Source organism: Macaca fascicularis, chromosome 13 (assembly GCF_037993035.2).
Source record: "Macaca fascicularis isolate 582-1 chromosome 13, T2T-MFA8v1.1".
Classification (NCBI taxonomy): domain Eukaryota; kingdom Metazoa; phylum Chordata; class Mammalia; order Primates; family Cercopithecidae; genus Macaca; species Macaca fascicularis.
Window position 1 is genome coordinate 53371723 of NC_088387.1, and position 19763 is coordinate 53391485.

The window sequence follows — 19763 nt, forward strand, 5'->3', positions numbered from 1 at the left end:
GTGTACGCAACCCAACTGTTATTAAAGATTCTAAACTACATTTTAACAATTCAAAGTCACTTAAAATGAAGAGCATTATAGGGCTTAAAGTAGTTTTAGAACAGAAATACAGAAAGATACGTCATGAAACTGAAGAATAAGTGGTTTCTTCTTGATATGGGAGGCCAGAATCTTGAACTTTCAACTGGTAAACAACTTGCTACTTTCATCAGAGGTCAAAAAAACTAAGGCAAAATTCACGCCATTTGAGAAAGCTATGTCATTTCTCTATTCTTAATATAAAGACAGCACATTGAGAGTTAAAATAATCAGGTAGGACTTTAGTTTGAAAAAAAAGGTCAAATTCTTTGAGTTTTTTGACTTTTAAATTCAAACATACAGTAAATTGCAGATGTGGAACACAAAATAACATTCCCTGCATGGTGAACATTTCTCTTCTGCAGCCTAGTTGAACCTATTTTCAGTATCCATTTGGAACCAATCTTCCCAAGTTTCGAAGGACAAAAGTAGTAAGGGAAATTGCAAAGCTCACATCTAAGGTACTAGAAAAAAAAAGCCATTAAGTAATGGCTGCATTTTAAAAATCCTGTTCTCTTTGGGAGGCCGAGACGGGCGGATCACGAGGTCAGGAGATCGAGACCATCCTGGCTAACACAATGAAACCCCGTCTCTACTAAAAATACAAAAAAATTAGCCGGGCGAGGTGGCGGGCGCCTGTAGTCCCAGCTACTCGGGAGGCTGAGGCAGGAGAATGGCGTGAACCCGGGAGGCGGAGCTTGCAGTGAGCCGAGATAGCACCACTGCACTCCAGCCTGGGCGACAGAGCGAGACTCCGTCTCAAAAAAAAAAAAAAAAAAAAAAATCCTGTTCTGCTTACAGAATTACTTCAGTAACAATGAAAAGAGGCATGTTTTCATGTAATTTGCCTGGTTATACTTGCAGAGTACTCCATAAAGATAATCTTTGGAAAAAAACTTACAAAGACCAAAGTTTTGCGCAACCTATGGCTTTTACTTTTTATTACCAATATACAAAGTACATCAAAAATATCCATTTTTACTCTACCTTCTCCGTCTTCCTATTTCCAGAGGCTTTATGTAGGAAAGAAAAGGCAAGGCAACAAAAAATTCCATCTATTATACTGAAGGCTGACGTTTCAATGTCTCACTTGTAAAGAGTCAGTAGTAGAAGTCATTAACTATCAAAAGAAGGAAATAACTGTCACTTAAGTACCTCCTTAGTTCATAAATGTTTTCCCACAAAGAAAAAGTAAATGTAAGGCACACATGACTACAGAAGTTAGTTACTATTTTCTTTTCATAAACTGTTTTGCTTCTTTCAAAAGCTCTTCCACGTCTTCCTTCTCTTCATCTTCCTTTCCTGGTTCCCAGTCAGAATCTTCATCTGTTGGCTCATAGTCTTCTTCCTCATCATCTAGAAAGCTGTCGTTCAGGTCATACTCACTGGGTTGCCCAACATTATCATTATCTTCATCTAAAACATTTCTCACTGAAAAACAGAAGATTGGTACAACACATCAATCGCCACTCAACCTGGGATGACAGACATCTACCTATAAAATGTCTTTCTGCATCCAGAGAATTAATTTTATTAATGCATAGCTTACCACTACAGATTTCTGGAAAGGGCACTAAAATGATGCTTTGTTATTTATTATTCTAACTTTTCCTACCATGAGGTTCCTGAAACTAAAATGGCCCATGAGATTGGTAATAATGGTTCCTTAATCTCATAATCATATTCACAACATCCCATCTTCCCATGTGGTAGAATGTATTTTTGTCCCAGTTATTCACTGCCCCTTCCTGTGATATGATTATACTTCCTCACTTCTCAGTGATTGCCCAAAGAAATGTGAGTGGAAATAGTGTGTGTCACTTCCAAAAGGATGCTTTAAGACTCTTTCTCTGGTTCTGCTATTGCCATTTCCCCTCTGCCACAAGAAGCATGTCCCAGATAGAGGCTGATCCCTCAGTCTGGATTCCAGGATGAGAATACACATGGCACACGGCCACAGCCAATTCACAGCTGCAATAAGGAGAAATACACTGAAATAAGTGTATTTATTGTTATAAGGCACTGAAATTTAGAAATGTTTGTTATTACAGCAAACCTAGCAAAAGCTTATTGACACATCAGGGCGTTAGCTTAGATACTTTGGAAAGTTTAGTTTTATAGGTCTAAGATATTCTTACAGTTCATGTTTCAATAAGACTAGGATTGCCATCATAACAGACATTATAATTTACAGATTTCTAAGTAATATTATAATACTAGAATTATTCTGTCTCCAAATTCATTTCTTCCCTCATCCTACTCCTTCCACAGTGAGCTACAGAGTTGCTTTAAAATAAAGCAGTGAAAGACTCTAGGACAGTGTGGAACATTCAAGAAACAATTAAGAAGACTGTATCTAGAAATCTGAATGGCAGAGGACAGTCCCTGATGAACAGCAAATGTATAGGTTAAAAACATTAATGTATGTACTTTAGTATATACTTTGGTTAATATCTTTCTAAAATGTTCACATGCAACATATAGTTATAATTTTAAAAATAAAGTCAATGAATTGGGAAAAATGAGAAAAATGACAAAGGAAGTAACATATCTGTCCTTTTAACCTTTATAGCCCAATACATTTATATTTTTCTTTTTTCTTTTTCTTTTTTTTTTTTGAGACGGAGTCTCGCTCTGTAGCCCAGGCTGGAGTGCAGTGGCCGGATCTCAGCTCACTGCAAGCTCTGCCTCCCGGGTTTACGCCATTCTCCTGCCTCAGCCTCCCGAGTAGCTGGGACTACAGGCGCCCGCCACCTCGCCCGGCTAGTTTTTATATTTTTAGTAGAGACGGGGTTTCACTGTGTTAGCCAGGATGGTCTCAATCTCCTGACCTCGTGATCCGCCCATCTCGGCCTCCCAAAGTGCTGGGATTACAGGCTTGGGCCACCACGCCTGGCCACATTTATATTTTTCTTAGTATCAGTACTCATTCCAGAAAGGATTTGAGACAGTTTACAATAATAAAATGCTAATAAAGGTAGAAATCAAAAACATAAAAAGCAGAATACACATATGATAATCTCAATTTTTAACACAATTGTTAAAAATAGAGCATCAAATTTATCCCCAAGATTCTTGGTAGCCACGGCTAAAAAGGCAATATAATAACTTGCACAATTCTCATTATAGTAGGAAGCTCACCAGTTCCTTAAGGAAAATCTTGCATTACATTTATCTGTATACACAGCTCCTGTAAACATCTTGAGGGCATGTTTTATGTCTAATCTCAGTTACCCATATTTTTAAAAATAATAACATGCATTTTTTAAAAATTGGAAGGCAATTTACAGTTGGGAAAGGGAATGAGAAGGAAAGAACATCAATATCTCTATTTTTGTCAATTTTCCTCTTGGAAGTACCTTATACACATAACTTTCTTTTCTAAGATGTGAATGCACATTATCACATAACATGTCCTAATGATATCTCAATAAACAGTTTCCTTTCAGATTCAGAAATCACTTAGCAGCTTTACAAGAAAAACAGATACAAAGCTGAAACAACTCCAGGTTCTCTGCTCACTTCATTGGCTGCTCCTCCTCAGTTTTCTTTGCTGGATTTTCCTCATCATCCTAATCTCTAACTTTTTAGAGCTGGAACTTCTTCTCTAACTCACTCCTTAGATGATTTCATCCAGTCTTATGTCCTAAATTCCCAAATTCACATCTTAAGCCCTGACCTACTGCCCTGAATTCCAGACTCATTTATCTGGATACCTAAGCATTATCTGTACTTGGATGACTTACAGGCACCTGGAATATAACATTTCCAGAACATAACTCTTTAGTTGCTTCAGCCAGATCTGGTCATTCTATTTATCAGTCTTGAATATATGACTTCTCTAATCATCCAACCATCTAGTTGTTTTAGCAAGAAATCTTGTAGTCATCCTTGAATATCCCTTACCGAGAACCCAACATCTAATACCTCAAGAGATCCTGTTAGCTTTACCTGCAAAGTAAATCCACCACTTCTCATCACATCCACTCTAATGCCCTGGCCCCAGTACTACCACTTTATTCCTGGATACAATATCCTCCTAACTGTCTCCCTTGCTTCCATTCTAGTCTATTCTTCACAAAAAAAGTCAGAAAACCTTCCAATAGCTGTCTCACTCTAAATAAAATCTAAAGTCTTTATTTACAGGTCTCAGCTTTGAAGACTGTACTCAACTAGCCCACTAGTAGTTTTCTGATCTCATCCTATGCCATTCTGTTTACTTGCACTGTTCCAATTGTATTTGCTCTTTGCTATTCCTACAGTACAAACATGGTCATCACCAGGGATTTTAAACTCATGATTCCCAATGCCTGGCATATTCTTCCTTAGATAATCACCTGGCTTGCTCCCTCCTCCAAGCTTTGGCTCTAATGTCAAATTATCAGAGTGCTTCTTTTACCATCCTATCTGACATGGCACTCCCCATACCATGTACAGATCCTTGCTATTCTGTCCTCCTACACAGTTTATTTTTCTTCTAATTATCAACACATGACATCAAATAATTGCTTATGTGTGCACTGTCCATCTGTGTACAATTCTGCAAGAGCAGGGCTTTGTTTCTATTGTGTCCTTAGCTCAGACAACAGTGCTTAACATGTGGGAGCACTTAATAAATATATTTGTTGAATATATCAATATGAATAAGTGAACCATTTGCAAATCAACTACTGAATATCTTTAGTTTTACAGAAACCCTTCTTATTTTAGCCTACACTTTTGATCACCAGCCTGCCAGTCAATATAATGAATTATGTAAAAGACCTTAATTCTGCTAAATGAAGCCTCAGTGAACCCTGGAAATATTTAGCAACTTATTAAGAAGCCTCATTTGTTGAGGCAGTAAGGCCACATTAATCGGAATAATTTTGTTGGTTTACTCAAAAAAAAGGTCATATCTATCATCACTTACATTTTATGTTTACATTCATGTTCTTCTAACAAGAAGTCCAGAATCTAACAAAACCATCTGTAACAGAATTCAACGTAGCTAATAGTCAAATTTAATCCACCTTAACTCATATGAACAGGTACTTTATACTTTAAGTGAAGACATCTGAAGAGCCAAGTCATGACATGAGCACAAAGTCAGTTCTAGAATTCAGCTCTGTGTCCTTTGTTAGTGGTGTCACACAGATCCTTCATAACAGGGTTGTAAATGCTGATATGTGATTATCCTTGTGGGACCAATTATTTAATAGATTATATTGTGGAAAATTCAATTAATAACTTTAAATATTATATAAAACAAATGCTATCTAGGTGACTTTCCTTTTTTAAAAATTGCTAGTAGAATCTGAAGGTGTTTTTTGAGAAATATCCAATTCTGCCTTTCAGTGTAACTGAGCCAAAAAAAAAAATTTACTTACCTGGAAAATACTCTGAATACTGATTTTTACAATGACACACGTATTCTCATTACAATATTCCAAGTAAATTTATCTTAGAAAGTTTCTTTTTTTTTTTTTTTTTTAAATTTGGGTTAACACTTCTAAGTCAAGGTAAACTTGAAAGAAATAAGTCTTTTCTCTATTTTTGCCTAGAATGCTTACAAATTTCTTCCTGCTAGTTACCTCTGATCTCATTTGATTGTCCATAAGAACCGGAAGTTGTTCCGGCTTTTTATCTGTTTTTCTTTTAAAGATGTTAAGTGATTTCTGAATCTGAAAGGAAAGTGTTTATTGAGAGATCATTAGCACATGTTATGTGATCATGTGCATTCACATCTTACCCAACAAAAAGACTCTTTAAAATAGCATAGTTTAAGAGAAAGAGGACTAGACCAGGGGTTTGAAGTCCAACTATCTGTGTTATAAACAAGCTCATGACAATGAACAAGTGACATAACCTAATGGAAATTACTTTTTTTTTTTTTTTTCTGGAGACAAGGTCTCTCTTTGTTGCCCAGGCTGGAGTGCAATGGCACAATCTCAGCTCACTGCAACCTCTGTCTCCCAGGTTCAAGCAATTCTCCTGCCTCAGCCTCCTGAGTAGCTGGGATTACAGGCCCCCACCACCATGCCCAGCTAAGTTTTGTATTTTTAGTAGAGACGGGGTTTCACCATTTTGATCAGGCTGGTCTTGAACTCCTGACCTCAGGTGATCTACCTGCCTCAGCCCCCCAAAGTGCTAGGATTACAGGTGTGAGCCACTGCGCCTGGCCGGAAATTACTTTTTAAACTACAAATCATTTGATTAAATGATCACAAAGATATTTCTAACTCCAGAGTTCTAATTTTAAGGCCCCAACAGGAACCTTCATTTTCTCTACAAATCAGTGAAGTAAAATGAAATGTGGACAGGGATTGACAGCTTGACTACTTAAAGCCAGAACTGGTGAAATACGCTGTCACTGGTTTGTAAACACTGATGGGTAACACTGAACTACCATTATGAAAAATAACTTTTAGAAAAAATAATAAAATCTTTAACATATTTAAAACAACTCATTATTTACTATAAGGGATTAGAATATGGTAATTTCTGATTTTTTATATGCAGAGGAATTTATAATATGAGAATGACAATTCCAAATTTTTGTCTAATATTTCTTTTACAATTTAAAATTTCACCATTAATTCTTATCTCAAGAACTAAGTCTTCAAACTATTGAAGAGCATACTGTGTGACATACATGCCGGAAGAAATGTTGATTCTGCATGGAGAAAAATCTTTTCAAATTGCAGTGTTTTGTTTTGTTTTGTTGAGACAGGGTGTTACTGTGTTGCCCAGGACACAGTGCAGTGCCACAATCATGGGTCATTGCATTTTTGACATCCTGGGCTCAAGCGATACTCCCACCTCAGTCTCCCAAGTAGCTGGGACCACAGGTGTGCCCATAACCACAACTGGTTAATTTTTTTTATTTTTTGTAGAGATGTGGTCTCACTCTGTTGCCCAGGCTGGTAGTGAACTCCTGGGTTCAAGTGATCCTCCTGCCTTGGCCTCACAAAGTGCTGGGATTACAGGCATGAGCCACCACACCCAGCCAAACTGCAGATTTTTACCAATAGTTTTTTGGTGTTAGATCTAAGATGACAGGCGCTCCACAGCAGATTAATAGTTTAATACTGATAATTCTTCATGTTTTATTTTCTTTAATTTTCTATTAAATCTTAGGACTAATTAGGATATTAATTTTTATTAAGTAAATAAATATTTCGGCTCAATATTCCTAAAGCTGAAAATTTACTATATTTACAAGAACAAACATTTCTAATAATGCTTCATTTTATTATTAAAGACTATTTTTTAAAAATGCACTAAGCAACTAGTTGGTATTTATATTTTAGCTTTTATATATTTCTGATCTACTTTATTATATATAAAGTTCATTTCTTTTTATAATTCCATTGCATCAGGCTTTCTCATATTCCATACATTAGCTTTCTACACATTAAGTAGCAGTTTATAGAATTTCATGTAAATCCCACTAAGCCTCCTTAATAGCTTTCTTTCTAGATCTTTTAGTTTTATCTTCTGAATAAAAAAGTATATATAAGCACGTACATGTATACAATTGTAGAAATAGAGAAACATTAAAGTAGCTATCAGTGGACCATTCTAAATTTTCAGTCATGAATGGTATCAATCACCTAGAATAATACATATCACATAATAATAGAGGCAAGAAAGGAGGACCCCAATAATTAGATAAAATATTGATGATAATTTCCTTTAAATGTTGTCAACAGGTGAGGCAGCTAAAAAAGAATAAAACAAAATCTTCCTGGCACTGGTTACTTTAGCATTCAATAACTTGTGCAAACATTGTAGCACTCTGAAAAAGTGTGGAAAGTTAAATACAATTTTAAACCAATTATATATACAAGAAACATAACAAATGACAGGAGTCAAACCTACAAGAAACAGAATGCACTATATAAACTGTTACATGTATAGAAGCACTCTATAGATAAAAGTGTTTTAGAGGTATTACAAATCAGAAATTAAACACTAACAGTTTAATGTAGTTATTTTAATGTTGCCACTATATTAATAATTGCATTATCTTGTTATATATGTTCTTATGATACACCCACCTCAAATTCAACATGTTTAAATGAAAGCAAAAACAATAAAACTCCCTAGTTCACCCTATTCTCTATTGTGTGCCTTGTCCAGTCTCCTGATAATGTGTACTATAATCCTGAGTCATCCTGACTTCATTTACCTCATCCCCATATCATAGTCAACTGATTAGTTGGTAAATCCTCTTCATTCATCCTTCAAAAATCCCTCTTATATCCAGTCCAACCTTTCCATGTTCATGACAGCTGCCCTAGTTCTAGCCCTTTATTCTACCTAACTAATCTCCAGGCTTCCCCCTCTCTAATTCAAACTGTTTATCACCAGCTTGATTTTGGTAAAATACTGGCTCATCATTATGTGCCAAAGTGCCCATGTCTTTGGTCTGGCCGTAGAGAGTTCCCATAATCTAGCTTCAATACACCCTTTTAGCAACATCCAAAGCAGCTATAGAGACTTCCCACATCAGTTAAAATGATCCACTTGCTAACTCCAACTACAACACTTCTACCTTGATGTCCTTGATTGATCTATTATTCACTTTGCCTGTGATGTCCTATACCAACCTCCTACACAGCAAAGAAACAAAAGTGATTGAAATCCTACCCTCTTAAAGCCCAACTTTTACTTAAAATTCTCATATCAAGTCTACCTGATAATCCCCAGCAGAAAGTACTCCCTCTCTTTCCCCGGAGACTTCAGAGCATCTCACTGCAAGTGAGGAGAGCCAGAGCTGGTTCCCATAACCACAATTATGAGCTGGTTCTCATCTCTCTGTAGCTTTTCTCACATGGAAGACATTCAACAAATGAATATGTGGATGTGTGAGTAAATGAATCAATACATAGCTGAGATTAAGATTTGAGGGTACTGTTAAATCTTAATGATTTGGGATACAAGAAAAACAAGTATGTTAGAATTCTTTATTAGGTATCTCTAAATCAGAAAAATACAATGATACCTCAACATTTACTATTTGAAATACTCAAAATCCCCAATTTTTAGATTTTGTAGGGTAAGAGATGTTCTGACTATATTGCCACATAGCAACTTCTGAAAGCACATTAAAAATATAAGACTAAACCTATAGCCTTAAACTTATTCCTTTAAAATATATATACTTCTATTAAAAATGATCTTTTCAATAAAATAAAGTTTTTCTTTAAAAAGTTAATTGTCTTAAAATATGTCCTTCATTCAAAAAATACTTCAATAATTTCAAGAAATTTTCAACAAAAATTCAGATATTTTTAACTACGTTACATGATGTGTATTCATAGTTTTTAGGTAAATATTTCCTATTTCTATGAAGTTATATAAAGGTGTCAAATGCTCTTGCATGGGACAATGCTACAATTTGTGAACAATATATACTTTTAATCAAATACAATTACATTATTGCTAGAAAGGAAGACACTTAAACTACCATAACTGCCACATCATGAGATACGAGCACAGTAAAGAAAGTATAATATATAACATGTAACCTCCATACTATGTTAGCTCAGATAAAGGGAATATTTTTATGTCTGGAGTACTAAAGCACTAAAGTGTGTTTCAATAAGAAATATCAAATGGAATTCCCGTATAGTGAAATCATTTACTTTCATCACTTGCTTGATTACAAGTCAGCTGTTTGTATGCACATATAAATCAAGTGAGCACAGCCTTGATAGTATGCATTTTATTTTCTCACTCTGTGAGCAGAAATATTATGTGTGAATCAGCCTCTGTATTATATGAATGATATGAAAAAGCCAGATTTTATTAAAGAAGAAAAATGTTACAGTTTAGAAGCATAAGAAACAGAAGGTAAAACAGATTGAGGTAAGTAGGAGAGATGGACATTTGATGGTTGCTTCTCTGGTGTCTCTCCCCCCTCCTCCTTTCCTCAAAGCTCTAGCTTTTATTGGAGATGGCTGTGGTTCTGATGAAAGTGACTCCACTCTGGTTTCAGGAGTGGCACAAACTAATCAGTGGCCATGGTGATTGGATCAAGGTTAAGAATGTGATCTAATCCAGTAATAAAAAGTCAATTTTCTGATTTTTCCCTGGAATCATGAGGGTCAAAGTTGTTTATGCTCTTTACAGGTGATTATCGTCCCAGCTGAATAAGGATACATAAAGTCCCTCACTGGAAGAGGAGCCAGCCTTAGGATGATAATGACCCCTCTAAAGACAGAATGAAGGAAAACATTTGGGTCCTGGGGGACACTATTGACATTATTAATGAGCCAAAGCAATATAGCTTATATAAATCCAGCCCTAGCTCTGGATGTTTTAGTTATAGAAGTCAATTATCATTTAGGCCAGTTTAAGATTTTGTTTTCAGGTACTTGCAAACAAAAGAATCCTAAGAGATACAAGGTAAATATATATTGTGGACAATGGGGAAAGCATTTGCTATATAAAAGGGTTGCAGTTGTTTTTTCTGTTCGTTTTTTTTTTTTTTAAGAAAAATCATTAAAATCAGCAATTCAACAAATTCACAGAAGCAGAGATTTTAAAATATTTTCATAATAACTGGAAACTATCTAGGTTTAATAGGAGAATCACTTAAAGGTTTCATTTTGAATTTCCTGAAGTAAAATTACTTACCTGGAAGTGTACTATGTCTATATTCTATCTTGTGCTGAGGATTCTTCCTGAAAGAAGAATGCAAAAATAAGAGCTAGTCTTCCAATTACTAAAAATTGATGACTATTTACACTAAACTAGAACACTGACTAACTTACAAACAAACTTAGGATCCAATAGACCTCTTATGAAAAAGCATTTGTTGTTTAATTACAATATTTCCTGTGTGCCTACTCCACGCCAGGCACATTTCTAGATGCAAAGATAGAGTGATGAAGAAGACAAAGTTCTTACCTCAAGAACTTATACTCTAGAAAGATGGAAAAGACAAAATATGTATTTCCAAAATATATCATATTTCTAAACTGTCATGTATCACATATATTAAAATATAAAATAGAATCCAAAACTCATGACACAAATATCAAACATGTATATAAGTATGTATGTGCACACAGCATACAGTATTAAAAATTTCTAAGGCTCTTCTGGAATCTAAAGAAAGCAGTATTCTTTCAAAAGAACACCAATCACTTGTTATGAAAAAAACACAAAAGTTAATTTTGTTGATAAATTCAGATAACATACTCTGAAGTCAAACAAAAATTAGTGTTTGAAGATCTATTTTTGATTACACATACTTATGGCCCCTTCTATTATTTTGTTAAACAAATGTTTGGGTACCCTACATGTACAAGACATTCTCCAAATGTCCCAGCAGTAAAATCCAAGGCAACTGGTTCATCATGACCAAACTGTCTGGTACCCCTTTCTTAGGGAACTGACGAAGCAGAGCTGGGGTACACTAACAACAGATATGTGCTGAGGTGACAACTTTCAAATATACCTGTGTCAGGAGTTATTATTTTTACATGACAAATGTTCATTTGTTCATTCAGCAAATATTGGCTGAATGTTTCACTATATTCTGGCTCTAAGCAGGCACTGAGGATAAAATATTTAACCAGATACACATTCTTGCCCCTAAGGAGACAGAGTCTGGGGGCAGGAGCAAGGCAGACATTAAACAAGCATTTTTTTCACTGAATAATAATAACACCTTCTGTGAAGATAGGAAATATTCCTTATAATATATCTTTTAGGGCACAGGAACTAAGTTAAGCCTTAAATCTTCCCTTTCTCAGGCGAAATAACATTTGTTCTTCATTTTTTAAATCTTTTCATAGGACAAGTAAGGCAATTTTTAAAAAAATTATATAACAGGTAAAATATGACTTTAAATTTTTCTATAAATCCTCCCATTCAACCCTGTAATTCCACATCTACTGCAATGGAGAAAAATGGCCAGTCTCAGGAAGTGGATCTCTAGCCCTGAACCTAGTCTGAGTCATAGGATGTAAATATGTCCTAGGAATGATCTCAGAGCAGATACTCTGCCTCCTCCAGGTGACCGATGAGCAATGTGAGCCTAAGGAGATGAAGTTCATGCCCAGGGTTTGTGCTTTCCAACTTGGGTGATGACCATATTAAGACAGACGTCCAGGCAAAATTGTGGATTACATTCTTAAAATATCTCTGAAATAATCAGGTGATTAAATGTCCCACTTATAAATTCCTTTATGAGTCTATTGTAAAAAAATTTATCCAACTGCTCTTTTTCACCATTTAAAAAAGTATAGTGTGTTTAAAATATTTCATAATAAAAATTATACTTTAAAAATATTGTATTTCCTCTGTGCCTTCGACACTATTGTGATATTAGTAAACAAAGTAAAATAATTTCTAACACCATAGAACCATCTGCTTGAAAAATATGTGTCTTGTTTCCAGCACTGCCTATTATATTTGCTCCAAATATTAACTTCCTTTGTCTGTCTGTCTGTCTATCTATCTATCCATCCATCCATCCATCCATCTATCTTAGAGACAGGTCTCACTCTGTTACCCAGGCTAGACTGCAGGGCACAATCATAGCTCACGGCAGCCTCAAACTCCGGAGCTCAGGTGATCCTCCCACCTCAGCCTCTTGCGCACAGCTGGGACTGCAGGTATGGGCCACTCAGCCCATCCTAATTTCCTGTCCCTCCATCATAAGTTGTTGGGTATTAGGAAGTAATTACAAATATACAAATTTAAATTAATTTATAAAACCCAAGAAATATACAGTGGTACTGCTTTTGAGAGCTGTAATAATCATGAAATCTATTTTCCAAGATAGGTTTTAAGTAGTATTACTTTGAAGAGTTTCAACTGATAACCCTGGAGCCTCTGTAATGCTATCCAACAGAGAACTTTTTGTGATGAGGGAAATTGCTCTGTGTTGTCCAATAAAGCCACTAACTGTATGTGACTGCTGAACACTTGAAATATGGGTAATAAAGCTGAGAAAATGAATTTTAAATTGTATTTAGTTAATTCATATTTAAATGTAAATAGCCACATGTGGCTAGTGGCTATCATATTGGACAACAGTTTCAATTCAAAAACCAAGAAAAGGGAGATCCTCTCTTCTCAGCCAAGATTAATTACAATTAATGCTCCCCAAACCAACAACTAAACACCCTCTTTCTTATGAAGTGACTCTCAAACGAAGTAAAACATTCTATAGGTAGAAATGCTATGATTGAAAGTGTGAGGTTAGTGACTATAGTCAGAAAGACCCCATTAGAATCCTAACTCAGCCACCTTCGTGCATGCTGTCTGAGCTTCAGTTTTCCCATTTGTAAAAGGGGGATAACAACAGAACCCATACTCACATGAAGCTGTTGTGAGGATTCATGAGATAATGCACAATGGTCTTTAATCTAAGGGCTTGGTAGGTGGTAAATAATGTCAGCCTTTGATGCCTTCATTATTAGTTCAAGAAACAGTTACAGAATACTTATTACATGCCAGGCCTTGTGTCAGTGTGACACTCATTCCTAATCTCTCTTCTTTCTGGTAACTTTTCCTACAATGCGAGCATTAAACACAGTGCAAAAGTGTAACTCCACAGTTAATTAAGGTCCTAATTCCACAGTTTTGAAAAGTGGAAAAAAGATTCTATACAAGATTGTGTGTTTAGCATAATTAACCCAAATTTGACCTTTTGATGAAAAAGAAATTTAAACTTGAAAAAATTAAGCTGGACAACTTAGTTGTGAAGACAGCTGCAAATGAACAAAGCTATGGTGATGATTTGTGGGAAGATCTTTCCTACACTGACCATGCTGGTGCAGGCCACTGACTTAATTAAATCCAGTCTTTATTAAAGTATAATTAATGCTGGGCATCAGGAATGGAGAAAGATAAAAATGGGAAACATTAATACCAAAGATATTTTTCATCTTTACTTTAGAAAAAATGGTTACTAGTCATTTGAGATTATTTCCAGTAACATGTTATTTTGAAAAAATGTCATACCTACTTTAAAAAGCAACCAAGACTAGTACACTGAAATTCATCAAAACTTCATCAAGATTTTTCAAGTGTTAACATTATATATGGCTGCCTTACTGTTATTATCTATCTACAATCATTTCAGAGTAAGGCTTTTCCTCCTTCTTTTAAATGTTTGCTTCAGGTACCAAGCAGTTGTCTTTTCCTGCTTTGCCCTTAACAGTTAAGTAGGATAACTGAAAAGTTAAATATAGTCTTAATTGTTTGCTACTTCAAAAGCTGCTTTAGAATTGCGCAAGTAACTAAATGTCAGGCTTTTTAAATAAAGTACAGTAATGAAACCTAAGGAGTTAGAGACTCAACTATGGTTTAAGCACCAAATACCAATTAAACAACTGCTGATATCAGTTGTCAGGCTAGAAAGATTAAAAAGGAGAGTAACTTTTTAAAAAGAGAGAGTGAAGACAGAGTATCACAAAGTGGGGGACTGGGGTTCAACTTAAAGTTTCAGAAGGTAGTTCCTCATTCTCTATTACCTTGGAAAACATTTACAGTTGCACTCGTATGCACCATCTACATCTGCCAACCTCACACACTACTTAGGAAAAGGCAAGCCATTTCAGAATAAGTGAACAAAAAACTATGAAAGAAGTGTTACATTTAGTCATTCCAAACAGGAAGAGCAGAAAATGTAATGTGAAATTTTATATTTTAAAAATAGGAAAAAATTTTCAGGTACATGTACAGGTTTTCATTTGCCTTAGAAGGGGAAAATTGCTTCTTTGAGAATCTTCCATCTTTTCCTAGAACTTGCTCTTTTCATAAAAAGACAGGTAAAAGACTATAATGCAGACCAAAGAAACTAGCTGAGTTGGTGTTTTTCAACTGGACAATGAACTTCCAACCTAAAGCAAAAGAAATAGTATCAATAAAACGTTGCCAGCTATTTCACCGAAACTGAAGGAAAAGAATATCTATGACAGGCTCAAAAATTTGCTGTTGGGGTATTTATTCTCTTTGATGATAAATACAACTCACAGAATAGATGGGCTTTAATAAGAAAATGAGCCCAAACAGAAAAGATAGTTTATCACACACAAAATCACACACTCAAAAACAAATTTTAGATATGTTTAGTTTACATAAAAATGGAAATGATAAATTGAGTCTTCTGAAAGTTAAATTTCTTAAATTATCTTTTCCTTCAAGGTCCTTCATAATCTCAGTGCCAACCTTTACTAGCAGCTCAATCTTTTGTTTCTACTCTAGGGGAGTACTTTGTGATTTTTTCCCCATCATTTTTAGGAACTTGTTCATAGCTCTTTTTGCCAAGTATATTCTGACTGTACTACTACCTAAGTTCAAATCGTGTCTCCTTCATGAAAGTAACTTTGGTAATCACTGGGAAATAGCTCCAGAATGTATTGTCTATGTTTACCACTTCGTACCTACCATGCCATTTCTTGTCCTGTCATCTAAATTTTCAGCACACACACAAACACACACTTGTACATGTATGCATTATCTCTATCATCTGTCAAATGAGCAGCTGGAGGGCATGAGATTTTTCTTAAACTTTTTAATGTCTTTTATAGCACCTACAAATGTACGTCTCTCCAGCTGGTTTTCAATTATAGTTTTCACAGATCAATCCATCTACTAGAATATAATCAACCTTTTTCCTTCAAAAAATGTTTTAAAATAATCTTACACATGAGTTTTCAAAATGAGTTTTATATCCTTTGACCAATACCTCTCCAACCCACCCCTCCTCCCAGCCTATAGTAACCACCATTCCTCTTCTATGCGTGGGAAGTTCTTAGATTCTACATATAAGTGATACCATGTGGTATTTGCCTTTCTGTGCCTGGCATATTTCACTTAACATAATGTTCTCTAGGTTCATCTACCTTATCACAAACGATATCATTTCCATCTTTTTAAAGGCTGAATTATATTCCATTGTATATATATACCACATTTTTTTTTACCCCTTCATCCACTGATGGACACTTACATGGATTCCATCATTTGCAACACAAACCAGAAGTTTAAAACGCTCATTGGTTGGAGTACAAAAAACAGTTTCTAATAATTTCTGGACTAAAACTTTCTCGAGTTAATGCTAACACTTATAATTTTTTATTTTTAGTAAACCCTAATCTATAGATTTTAATGATTTTCAGAAAGCTACCCTTTGAAAAACAGTTTTTCTGTGGGATATATTCCAGAGAATGGCTATTCTCATTAGGTTAAATATACTGTCAATGTGCTGAAATTTCTCTGCACTCACACCTATAAAGTTAACAATCAAAGTACTCATTGAATCGTGTTACACAAACCCAAGACTAAAATATGTCAGAACTTCCTGCCATTAACACTGCATATTACTTCCTCAGGAAACAATGAAAATATGACACTCATATTAATCTGACTCTATTGCAATCAGATTCCTGAGATACAGACTGCTCAGCATTGTAAGACACTTAGCTCTAGTCAATCAATCACTCAGGTCAACCAGAAACACCAGGAGTCCTTCACGAATGCTGAAGACATAGATGCCCCAGTGTCTTGGGCCTGTTCTCATCTGGCAATTTAAACTTTGGATCACCAGCATTTTGTTGTGGAAGGAGCTCAGATTTTAGGATCAGAAGAGCTGAGCCTAATTCAAATTCTACAATTTATTGTTGTACAAGTTAGGGCAACTCCTTTGAACCAACTCTCTTTCCTCATCTGAAAAGGAGGGATAACACTGTCTACCTCAAATAAGATTTTTCCAAGGGTTAAAGTAGTGTGTATAAAAATCTGTATGCTATTAAGCATTTTAGAGATATCAGTTATTCAGATAGACATAAAAATCAATTTTAGTTTAAGATATCCAACAACGGCTAGAAATCCTATGTGCTAGTAAAAATCACTGTCAATTAATATTGAATAGCTGAATTTTTCCTTCAATAATATATAAAATTCCTGTTGAATATTTTCCCTGTCATATCTCACACATTTATATAATATTTTCTAACATCCGTCTATGCATATTCCATTTTCAAAAGTCAGTTATTTCATAACAAGGCAAAATACCTTTTGCATGTAACCCTAAGTCAAAGCTAAATGGCAACTCTGTACAGCTCTTCAGGGAAATATGAGCATTTGAACTTTCAAAGGCAATGCCAAATTCCACAAGATCTTTTTCCTAACAATGAAGGGGATTACTTAATCAGAGCTCATTCATAAAAGATTTACATCAACCTTTTTCTCAAATGGCATTTTCTGTAATTCAGTCTGTCTCAAAGTCCTTTTTGTTTTTTTCATTGTTGTTAATTATTAACAGTTTGAGATCTAAACATAAAGCTATACAACCATAACCACATCAGATTTTTGTGAGCTGTTATATTTTAAAATATGTATTTTCAAAAACATTATTCTGATTTTAATGATGTAGGTGCCTAAGTAACAAAAATTTAGATAACAGCATATTTAAATACTGTAAGGACATAGTGGTTTATAAATTTTTACATTATGACAAAGTTATAAATCCTTGTAATTATAATGAACCAATGGAAAATTTGGCCCTTTCTAATATTGCCTGATGATGCTCCTACAAACAATGTTTAAACAGAAATAAATAAAACAGTCCTATTGCCATCCATTTCACTCTAACAATAAAAATTCACTGAATACCTACTATATGCCAAGCGCTGTTCTAGGTTCCAGAGACTCAGTTAGTAGTAAACAAGCAGAGAGTCTCTGCTTTCACGGGGTTTATATGCTGGTGGATAAGACAGGAAACAAATATGTATTTATAATTTCAGGAAGTGATTGCTATGAAGAAAAATAAAGAGAGGGACATAGAGAGTGACTGAACGTATAGGTAGAGAGGTCAGAGACGGCATTTCTGAGGAAGTATATCACATACATATCTGAAGGAAGAACACTTCAGGAAGAGGAAATAGCAAATGTCCTTACATTTGTTAAGGCCCTGATGTGAAAACAAGCTAGGATATTGAGTAAAACACAAAAACATAATGAAGACTGATACACTTCAAGGGGAATGAGTAAAAAGGAAAATAGTAGGAAATGAAGTCAGAGAACTTGTAAGCCATGATAAAGTTTGTTATAGGAAGCCACTGGAAAGTTATGAGTAAGAAGATAACATGAAACAACTTATCTTTAAAGAATTGCTCCGGTTGCTATGAGGAGAATGAACTACATGAGGACAAAAGAGAAAACAGGGATGTTGGGAAACTACTGCAGTATTCCAGGCAAGAGAGGATGGTGGTTATGACTGGGGTGGTAGAGGGTGAAGGTAGAGACCTAAGAAATGAGCAGGCTCCTATTATATTTCAAAGGTTAAAATGGCAAGGGCTGCTGATAGATTGAATGAGTGATGTGAAGGAAAGAGAAGAGTCAAAGGTGCTTCTTGCTGAAGCACCTGAGTACTATGTGAATGGTGGAGTCATTTACAGAGGTAAAGAACACTTGCAAAAGAGTTGTTTTCATGATAAAAATCAAGAGTTCTGACTTAGAGGTGGTAAGTTTGATCTACCTATTATAGAAAGTGGAGGCATTTAAACATATGAATCTGAACCATTAAATTGAATTAGCTCACCTAAGAAATAAGAACAGAAAGGAAGACATCTGAGAACTGAGCCCTGTGGCTCTGTAGTATTTACAAGTACGGAAGAAAAAGAGGAGACAGAAAAGAAGGCTAAGGAAGGGTAGCCACGCACATAACTGAGCTGACTTTATGAATATGAAGCTACTGCTCTCTGCTCTAGATTTCTCCATAGTGAATTGAAGACCCCCCAGAGCACAAGCAATCTACCTCTGTATTTTTCATGTTTTCACAAGAAACTGAAACCCAGGAAAATCAACTAGCTGATGCAAAGTCATGCTACAGAATTAGCATAACCATAACTAGAACCTAAGTCTGCTAATTTAAAAACACTTTATCACTTTGTCATAAAGGAGTACCTAAAGATTAACTAGACAGTGGTAGCAACAACAGAGTAATAGTTTTTAGTTGTATTTACTTCCAAAGATTTGCTAACTTAACACCATGATTGTAAATGAACCTAAAGAACTGTTTGAAAGCCAAACACCATATGTTCTCACTCACAAGTGGGAGCTGAACAATGAGAACGCATGGACACACTGGGTGGAACAACACACACTGGGTCCCGTCGGTGGTGGGTGGTGGGTGGTGGGTGGTGGGGGCATAGGCGGAGGGAGAGCATCAGGAAGAATAGCTAATGGATGCTGTGCTTAATACCTAGGTGACGGGTTGATCTGTGCAGCAACCCATCGTGGTAAATGTTTACCTATGTAACAAAGCTGTGCATCCTGCACATGTACCCCAGAACTCAAAATAAAAGCTGAAGAGAAAAAAAAAAAGAACTGTTTTACATCAGCTCCTAGATCAGTGACTAGAACACTTTAGATGCTCAATATTTACCCATTGAAGACATGAACATACTATATTTTTGTCCCATCAAAACAAACTAGTTTATATTGCATTTTTGAAATTCAGTATGTATTTTAAAACCCAAAGCAAAACCATAAATCCCATTATTATCACATATCTAGGTCTCAAAATTCAGAAGAAAAAGGAAAATGTTTAAATACGGTCTTTATTAAATAAAAATCAAGTAAACCAGCATAAAATAGTAAAAAGTACTCATTTGTTACCTGATAATCACTACAATTTACTATGTATGCCAAAAGAACTCTGAAAATTTTTA

At 35.3% G+C, this 19763-nt stretch overlaps 1 protein-coding gene across 3 annotated transcripts in view; it reads right to left on the reverse strand.

The window, feature by feature from the left end:
• Nucleotides 1-990: 990 nt before the first annotated feature.
• Nucleotides 991-19763, reverse strand: part of APLF (aprataxin and PNKP like factor) — a 96236-nt gene continuing 77463 nt past the window's right edge. For 2 of the 3 annotated variants that reach the window (XM_074011631.1, XM_005575701.4), the window contains 2 exons: nt 10705-10751; nt 991-1509 (listed from right to left, as the gene is read on the reverse strand). In XM_074011631.1, the coding sequence (XP_073867732.1) occupies nt 1307-1509; nt 10705-10751 (250 nt within the window). In that variant the 3' untranslated portion in view covers nt 991-1306. The remainder of the gene's footprint in view (nt 1510-10704; nt 10752-19763) is intronic. The other variant, XM_005575702.5, reaches the window with a different exon arrangement.